A 9,605-nucleotide genomic window follows, 5' to 3' on the forward strand; every position below is an offset into this window, starting at 1 on the left:
CCTGAATTATTTACCATCTCCGTTTCAAAATAATAGACAGATTTGTGTGTAAATTTATACACAAACCTACTTATTTTTTAGAGACGGAGGGAGTAATTTCTTGTGGCGGCCATTTTTTGTTTAAATGAAAATGAAGATGCACCGTACAGTTCCCGGCCTGAACTGCTGCTCATAATATAAACAGATGACAGTGGCAAATACTAACCAAAGTTTAAACACTATAAACGACACACCACACCACACCAATTATATCCCAAATAACCCTAATGTGAAACCAAAAAAAAAGTTGAAACCAATTATATAATTTTATTTATTAAAATCACCATGTTGGTCAATAAAAAATTTACTGGTCAAAAATTTGTTCATATAATTGCTATTTAAGTATTTAACTCTAATTTTATACTACCAACTAAACCCATTTGCTTCATTTTTCTTTCCATTTCCATAATTAATTTGACATAAATTTACTAAAAATATTACAGAAAAATCAAACCAAGTGACAATTTCAAAAATCTTATATATAATTCCATCATCAACTTAATTCTTCAAAGTACAACAACAAACAGAGAGATCAAATCAACAAAGATTTCCCTTTTTAGTAAAATTTTCAGGTACTAATTTCTTTTTCTTTTTTATTACATTATATTTTTTTTACCGTATTAAATATCGCCGCAATTTCCTAGGGTTTTCATTTCCCCCAAATTGAGTAGTCTAGTAGTGCAGCTACAAAGTCCTCTCTCTGCTTCGAGGGTATACGTCGGCAAAATCTCGTCGTCTTCTTCTTCATTATAAATTTAGTCGGTGTTGGCTTGATTTAGCGTGTTTCAATTTCTATCTCAAGTTGCAGAAAAATCAAATCTCAGCCTTTTTTCTGGACGAATCTCTGAAGTTTTCTTTTAATTGAAAACTTTGATTTCTTCTTACAGAGGGAGGGTTTTCTGTTTGATTCACTAGTGTTAATCTTGGTTTTGGTCGGTATTCTTATCGACGAAGGTTTAGATTGCCTATCAATAAAAGGTTATTTCTGGAGTTATCTGCAGATGGGGGGCTATAAAATCTGAGCTATTCTGCAAATCTCAAACCAATGAGGAAAGGATTATGTTTTCTGAGATAAAGGGGCTTTGGAAATGGAGTTTAATTACCCAGTTAGAGATAAGGGTGTGAATTATTGGGCTTCTTCTTCTTCTTCTTCATCAGCTCCTGTTCATATTGATGGGGGTTTCTTAGATAGTAGTAATCAGATTTCAATGGATTCGTTTAATAATTTCTCAGGCTTGATGAATTTCGATTATAGTGGTGGAGATGGTGAATTCTGTAGTGGTGGTTCTCCTGATTGTTTTTCTGTTCCATCAATTTCTGATGGATTTGTAACTTTCAGTCCTTTGAATTTCACTTCACAGAGTTCATGTGTGTTTCCTATGATTGATGGTGGTGGTGGTGGTGGTGGTTGTTCTCCAGATGCGGCGGCGTTCTCTGATAAATTGGTGTTTCAACAAGTTGATGATACTACACAAGTTGATTTGCCATTGAATGAATCTACAGATGTGAACGATTCTGATGGGGGGCAATTGAGTAATAATGAATTGTCTCCAGTGAGAATGAGTGATATGATGGTAGATGTTGTGATTCCGAGGCCGCTTTCATGGACATTTTCTGAAAGAATGCTGAAAGCTTTGGGGATGTTTAAAGATTCGTCTGGAGGTGGTATTCTTGCTCAAGTTTGGGTACCTGTGACACAGGGAAATGAGATTGTCCTAAGTACTTGTGAACAACCTTATTTGTTAGATCAAATGCTCGAAGGATATCGTGAAGTATCGAGGGGCTTTACATTTCCTGCTAAAGAGAAGCCTGGTTGTTATCCTGGACTTCCTGGTCGTGTTTTTAGTTCTAAATTGCCTGAATGGACTTCAAATGTTATGTATTACAATATGGTTGAGTACTTGCGCTTGAAATATGCAATTGATCATGAAGTTCGTGGATCTCTTGCATTACCTATTATCAATCCGGAAGACCAGTCTTGTTGTGCTGTCCTTGAGCTTGTCACTGTGAAAGAAAAATCTAATTTTGATCCTGAGATTGAGAATGTTTGCCGCGCTCTTCAGGTAAAAAAAAATTGCTTTCCTTATATTTATACTTCTAGTATTTTCTTCGTTATAGTGATGTTTATTTAGTCAAGCTCATTGATTTAAAGTCTAGTCGAATCTCATGTCTGAGTTTTAAATGGTGACATACTAACTTGTTTGTTATCGGAAGCGAAGGATATCGTAATATGCGTAACAGATTCTAGGTTTATTATAGTTAAGTTCTACTAGGAAAGATCAGAACTGTAATCAACTGTTGATTGTTAAGGTCTTTGCTCGTTGATGGCATGTGTAGCTTAACTGACATCAATCCTGAATCCTCATTTGAGGGAAAAGACTCATGAAAGAGTAAAGATTTAGGTCCATTTAGTGAATTTTTATTTGTTGATAATATTTCCACCTATCACTGAATTTAGTACATATCTGGTATTTCTTCTGTAATTTCTGTTTCCGCATTAGTTAGTTTATGTGTGCGTTTCACAATTAACTTCTGTAGCTTTGTGGTTACTTGTTACCAAGTTTTTACAACTCACCATCCTCCATCCTTATTTTGTGGTGCCTTAATACACTCCTTACATAAATGGAAAAGTATCCTTATAATCTGAACTGTATCCTGAAATCCCTGCTTGATCTTTTGCAGTCTGTGAACTTGAAGACCATTCCACCACCTCGAGTTCATCCACAGGTATATATTAAGCCTATGTCTTTCCAGTTTAGGAGCTAATGGAAAGTGGCGTTATAACCAGAATTTATGATGTTCTGAGGAATCTAATTGCCAACTACAAGGTAATCATTGTTTTGCAGTGCTTCTCAAAGAACCAAAGAGCTGCGCTGGCAGAAATAGTTGATGTGCTAAGAGCTGCTTGTCATGCACATAGACTACCATTGGCTCTGACATGGATTCCTTGTAGCTACCCGGACGTGGCAAAGAATGAACATATTGAGATGTCCTTGCGAGAGAATAAAAATAGTTCTAGCGAAAAAAGTGTACTGTGTGTTGAGGATACTGCGTGCTATGTGAATAACACAGATATGCAAGGGTTTGTGCATGCATGTACAGAACAGTTCCTCGAGAAAGGACAAGGTATTGCTGGAAGAGCACTTCAATCGAATCATCCTTTCTTCTCCCCTGATGTAAAGGAATATGCTATCAGAGATTACCCTCTGGTACATCATTCACGCAAGTACGGTCTGAATGCTGCGGTTGCAATCAGACTAAGGAGTACTTACACTGGCGATGATGATTACATACTCGAGTTTTTTCTCCCTACCAATTGCACAGGGAGTGCAGAGCAACAACTGTTGTTAAATAGTCTTTCTAACACAATGCAAAGGGTTTGTAGGAGTTTGCGAACTGTCTCAAATGCAGAACTAGTAGGTGTGGACGAGTCAAAACTAGGAATTCAAAAGGGAGCACCAATAAACTTACCATCTAGTATGTTGTCCGGTAACCCAGATTGCCGATCGGATTCAGCTGAAAGGCTGGCTTTGCACCTGTCTGATGCTATGAGTGATGGCACTGAAGCTGATAGGTCCTCTGATCAGGTGATTATATCCTCTCTATTTATTCTTCTTTTCTTATATATTTTCATCATCCCTTTGTATGTACTCTTGTCTTTCTTGTTTGATTGTAATGGTATGATAGCTGTTCAGTTTAGGAAGTTTGCATGTCATCAGCAAAGGTAGCTTGTGATTCTCATTTTCTCACTGAAAATCTGGAGATTTTTTGTGTTTTAATGAGATTACCAGGCTTTCTCATCTGACGATGAAGTCATAGTATGTAAGTAGGGTATGTAAGATATTGTTATCTGTTGGTCCCAACAGTGAGTCTGTGAAAGTGCATTCCTGTCCGATGGTTGTGGAGCTATTATCTGGAAGGGCCAATGAATCTGTCCATTCCATATGGTCGGACACTGCTTTTACGATCTACATGTTCCTTTATACATGGTTGCTTTTTCAACGATGAAGTCTTAAGTTAAATAATAGAGTTCTTTGTGTGAAGTTAGTTAATGGAACTTGTACTTTCCGTACTTGGAAAATCTTCTTATATTCAAATTGGTTAGGTCATACAATTATAGTATTTGATTGGATGAGGTTTTGTCTCTGAATGTCGACATGGTGTAGTGTAGCGGTTTCCTCTGTGATTGTTTTATTGATTCTTTGCAGTGTGGGGTTCTCCAATTCGTTGCATATCCAGTTAAATGTTTCTGTCAACGGTTATGTGAATCTTGTTGACCCATAAAATCTGAGCAATCCAAAAACTCCCCTTGTTTTGTTTTCTGTGGTTTGTTTCATTAGTTTTTTTTCTTACCCTTACGATGTTATGTATATTTTATATGCTGACTATGCCTTAATTGATATTATAGATGGTGAGCGGCTTAAAAAGACAGCGGGAGAAAAGGCAAACTACAACTGAGAAGAATATCAGCTTAAGTGTTCTTCAGCAATACTTTTCTGGGAGCCTCAAGGATGCGGCAAAAGCCATTGGTGGTAAGACTGCTTGTTGCACATTTGTCCATGTGTTTGCCTCAATATGACTAGACCATGTGCAATTTTCATATCGATTCATTACGATTGGGGGTAGCCGAGGAGCTAAGTCATACCTTAATCTTCCCACACCATGCTTATTTAGTTTTTACCACATGTCTGTGAAACTATATTGGCATGTCTGAATGCTGTAACTATCTGATTTTGGTAACTTATAGTGGATCTGTAAAAACAAGTGCTAAAGTTTGAGGAGTACACTAAATGGGAAAAGAAGTATACTTTGTCGATTGAACGCATTTCTATCTTAACCTAAATCTCCTGAATGCACACGTCGATTCTTTCACAATTTTATTCGAAGCAATGACCAAAAAACATGCTAACCTGGGTATAATTAGAAGAGATTTTGCATCTCAGACCATCTTTTTTCATTTCTTTTTGTCACACTCCCCAATTTCTTCAGAGTTGATTAGGTTCACGTTGGTTTAAAATGAATGGCATGGTATTGAAAGTCTTGTCGTCTTGTTATGTTAACATTTGCTTTATGAACTGTGAATTATCATCATTCAAAGAGAACCCTCACAAAATTGTGTTTGCACATGTTAGATATCAAACAAAGACGATTACAGTTCGTATGCTTTAATGCAAATGTTGGTTATTTTGGAGAAATCATGTATAATTGTAGTTGAAAACCATTAATTATTGGATCCTTGTATCTGCAGTATGCCCTACTACGTTGAAACGGATATGCAGACAGCATGGAATCTCGAGATGGCCATCTCGCAAAATAAACAAGGTGAATCGATCTTTAAGGAAAATAAAGACCGTGATTGATTCAGTCCAAGGAGTTGAAGGAGGGTTGAAGTTTGATCCTATCACTGGGGGGCTTGTAGCAGCAGCCACCTTCACCCCAGACCACGATGCACACAACAGCTTTTTCTCACACAAACAACAGACTACTAAAAATTCAGATTCAGGAGGCCAAGATGTAATTTCAGTTAGTTCAGTTCCTTACATCGAGTGTGAGAACGGTGTTGTGAAGTTGGAAGATGATGGGTGCACAATGGGTAGATCCCAACTTGGGAGTATAGGTCGTATGCTTCTTAATCATACTTGCAAAGTGGAGAAAGGGAACTCCAATATCCCTCTTGTTGAACTAGGCTCCGGACCGTTACAAGAAGTTGGTATTGAAAGTATGCCTTGGGAATCTATTGAAGATGTCTCACAAAGCTCTTATTTTGCAAAACGGAGGTGTGAAGGGTGGATTTCGAACAATGGAGGTGCATGTGCTGTTGAGACCACTTCTAAGTTAGCAGTTGATGAGATGGATATGGGCATCGAGGCGTATGATGGGGTAGTTGAGCACAACCAACCAACATGTTCAGACACGACTGGTTCATCCAACGGTTCAGGCTCAATGGTGAATGGCTGCACATCCAGCTCCCTGCACACTCAGAATACTTCTAAAAGCAAATCATCTGCAAGTAGCGAATCTGCAATTACAGTGAAGGCTACTTATAAAGAAGATACAGTGCGTTTCAAGTTTGAACCTTTTGCTGGATGTCAGCAGTTGTTTGAAGAAGTAGGGAAGAGATTCAAATTATCAACTGGGACATTTCAGCTCAAGTACTTGGATGATGAGCAAGAGTGGGTTATGTTGGTGAGTGAATCTGATTTAGAAGAGTGTTTGGAGATACTAGAAACTATCGGGTCTCGCAGTATGAAACTTGTTGTGCGAGATGTTCCTTGCGTAATGGGTAGCTCTGTTAGTAGCAATTGCTTGATCACATGAGATGGTTAAAATTTCGCGAGAACAAGTTTTCATCCCGAACCGATAAGATTGTCTCTAGGGCTAAGGCAGATGTAGAATCACTTTTACCGGTTTGTTTTTGTTGTTGGGAGGGATTCATAATATCCCTTGGTTGATGTAAAAAATATACATATGTACATTCTCTTATGAAGGAATAATAATGCATCAGAGTACTGCGCTGTTGTTTTATGTACAGAATGATAAAAGCTTAGGTTCATGAAGAGTTATGAAAGAACTAGAATCCGTTTTTCGGCACGGTTTTGTGATTTTTCTTTTTTTCTGCTTTTCAGAGTTCCATCATTTTGTTTAGTTTTTAATATCTTCTATTTCAGAGATGAAGAACCCAGGGTCGTCTTTAGCAATTTCCCTAGATTCCACAATTCTTCTTTCCTCAGAACCCTATTTCATGGACTACCCTAAATCTTGGGGGCTAACTCTAAAAGGAAAGTTCTTCAATATAGAAAGTGGGCAATTGCACACTTCTACAAATAAATAGGTTTTCTATGCAAACAATTTGTAGCGGGAAGAAGAGGAGGAAAACGCTCTTGATTAATATCACAAAATCATGAAATAAATAAATAAATAATATTTTACACGACAAGATTATATCTGGTCTAATAATTTTAACAATGCTATTGTTTATCATTTAACTACTCTTGGCAGTGATCATTGCCCTATTATGCTTGTTACCTTTAAAATGGTAACTCAAGTAAAAATCCTTTTAGAGTCAATGAGGTATGGCTCAATGATTCCACTTGCTCCACATTGATAAAGAAGGCTATTATTGGGGTGTCACCCTTCATTAGAGGGGCGTCACCTAATAGGAAAAAAACGGATCACCCATTAGTAATATCAAAAACCCCTTATCTCAAATAATGTTGTAATGACCAAACAACCCTTATGTAGTTAATTTTAATTTAATTTAATTATTATCTAATTAAACTAAGAAGATGAATTTTGTTAATTTTGGGACAAAGTTTTTGTGGGAAAAAAAACTAGAGAGAAGAGGAAAAAGAAAAAAATTGAAGATTTCTTTCAAAACCTAGATTTTTTTGATTCACTCAACAAAAATGGATGAAACAAGTTATCAATTCGAGGTGGGTGAATCTTTGTATGATAGAGAAAACAAGTTTTACATTCCTCATGTTGGAGACCAAGAGATGGATGATTTGTTAGATGGTAGAGAGGTTTAACATAAAGTGATGATGAATCTCAACCAATTGAAGAAATAAATCAACAAAGTGAAGAACCAATGGTTGAAAATCAACAGGTACACCTCTAAACTATCTCCTATGGGTTCAATTTCGCTCAAAACTAGCTTAAGTACGCAAAAAGTTTGAGATTTTTAGACTTTCATGGAAAATTACGGTTGGGTTTAGCTTCGTTGCCAACCGTAATTTAGGTTTACGTCTAGGTTTTGGAAGAACTCCAAACCGTAACTGGTTTCCAATAAGACAAAATTGAATTACGATTGGTAATATGTCATGCCAAACACTTCAGAAACCCACACGTGGGAGAATACGTCTGGAAAAAAATTTCACGAACCTAGACGTAGAAGATTATGTCTGGAAAGTTTACTTCGCGAACCTAGACGTAGAAGATTACGTCTGGAAAAATTACATCACGAACCTAGACGTAATCCAATTTGAAGCTTCTTCTAAAACATCCAGGAAGAATTACATCTAGATTAGCATATAAGATAAACCTGGACGTAAATTCATTTTCTACAGTTTGGAATTAAAAGGAACCTGGACGTGATTTCAATTTCTACGGTTGGAATGAAGAGAAACCTAGACGTAAACCAACATGCAAGCTAATTCTACGGTTTGAATTCATTCAAACCTGGACGTAAGTTCTTCAAAAACTGAAATTACGGTTGGCGAACCTAGACGTAATCGCAACGATGAAGTGAATTGAAGTAAAATTATTGAGAAGGAAGAGGAGCAGTTTTATTGTGAATTAGAATAGAAAAAATTAGGTTTTTAAATTTTTAATTTAGTTCAAGGGTAATCTAGACATTTTATTTATGTGTTAGGATATCCCATAACCTCTTTTTTGGACACTAAGAATCCAAGTGAAGTCCCTCTAATGGAGTGTGAGGCCCCAATAATAGCCTTCTTGATAAAAGATAAATGGGGTTCTAATTTTTCTGGCTTTTATGCTTTTAGATTCCCTATAAATCTTCTTGGCAATATTAATACTCAGATTTCTAGGATTCAGGCCCAACTTGCTGTTATAACTAGAAATAGGAGTAATCAAAACTCTATTCAAGTTAGAGAGTTAACTGAAAAGCTCGTATCAAGCTGAAGATGGCTAAATCGTATCGCACGATTCACTCCATTTCCTACCAACCCGTTTCCGTTGCAAATCGTATTTCTAAATCGATTGCTTTTTATAAAAATGAGAGCGCTCAGTTTCGAACCCATAACCTGTAGCGTCACACGCTGGGCCTCCAACCAGCGTTCTAGCTCGGTTCTTGGTGCAAAAAATCAATATATTTTAGATTTATAAGAACTAAACATCAAAAATCAAACCTTAGGATTTATTTTGTATGGTTGAAGGATATTTATATGCATACATTTACGATTTAATATTGAACCATGAATTTTCAATTCACGATTTAACATACGATTCGATTCGAAAATTTAAAAAACGATTCACGATTTAAAAAATTTAATAGAAACACTGCTTACTTTCACCAGAAAGCTAATTTTAGGAGGAAAATGACTCAAATTGATATTATTCATAATAGAGAATGTCATTAGCTTACTAAGAGAGAAGAAATTGCAGATGAGCTGTTAGAACATTTTTCTAGTATGAGCATAATTGCGAATCCTGATAATCCTGTTAACTATTTGAACAATGTTAATAATTGCATTTCTCTGTCTGATAATTACATGCTTGTAGCCTTCCTTTTTGTGATGAAGTAAAGAAAATTGTTTTTTATATGAAGCCATGGACCACTCCAGGACCAGATGGCTTTCCTGCTGGTTTTTACCAGATTATGTGGGATACAGTAGGTCAAGATGTAGTAAATATGGTTCAATATTTTTTTGAGTCTCATCACATGCTAAAACAACTTAATCATAATTTTACTACTCTTATTCCTAAAACTAGTTGTCCTTAACATGCAGCAGACTTTAGACTCATAAGTTTATGCAATGTTGCATATAAAATTATATCAAAACTTCTTGCTTCTAGATTAAAAAGATCTTTCATAAAGTTATTTC

General features: G+C 36.3%; 1 protein-coding gene across 1 annotated transcript; it reads left to right on the forward strand.

Moving 5' to 3' along the window:
• Positions 1-607: 607 nt before the first annotated feature.
• On the forward strand, positions 608-6,630 carry LOC113343866 (protein NLP9-like). Its single transcript, XM_026587969.1, has 5 exons — positions 608-2,102; positions 2,722-2,766; positions 2,886-3,626; positions 4,448-4,571; positions 5,288-6,630. The coding sequence occupies exons 1-5, from the start codon at positions 1,128-1,130 to the stop codon at positions 6,355-6,357; spliced, it is 2,955 nt and encodes a 984-aa protein (XP_026443754.1). The 5' UTR covers positions 608-1,127; the 3' UTR covers positions 6,358-6,630.
• Positions 6,631-9,605: the final 2,975 nt, after the last annotated feature.

Source organism: Papaver somniferum, unplaced genomic scaffold (genome assembly GCF_003573695.1).
Source record: "Papaver somniferum cultivar HN1 unplaced genomic scaffold, ASM357369v1 unplaced-scaffold_7, whole genome shotgun sequence".
Lineage (NCBI taxonomy): Eukaryota > Viridiplantae > Streptophyta > Magnoliopsida > Ranunculales > Papaveraceae > Papaver > Papaver somniferum.

What these genes read in the sequence shown, in the direction of transcription:
- LOC113343866 (XM_026587969.1), top strand. Translation starts at nt 1,128, where the DNA reads ATGGAGTTTAATTACCCAGTTAGAGATAAGGGTGTGAATTATTGGGCT. An exon ending in CACCTCGAGTTCATCCACAG is followed by an intron (nt 2,767 to 2,885) that starts GTATATATTAAG and finishes ATTGTTTTGCAG; the next exon opens with TGCTTCTCAAAGAACCAAAG. An exon ending in TGCGGCAAAAGCCATTGGTG is followed by an intron (nt 4,572 to 5,287) that starts GTAAGACTGCTT and finishes TTGTATCTGCAG; the next exon opens with TATGCCCTACTACGTTGAAA.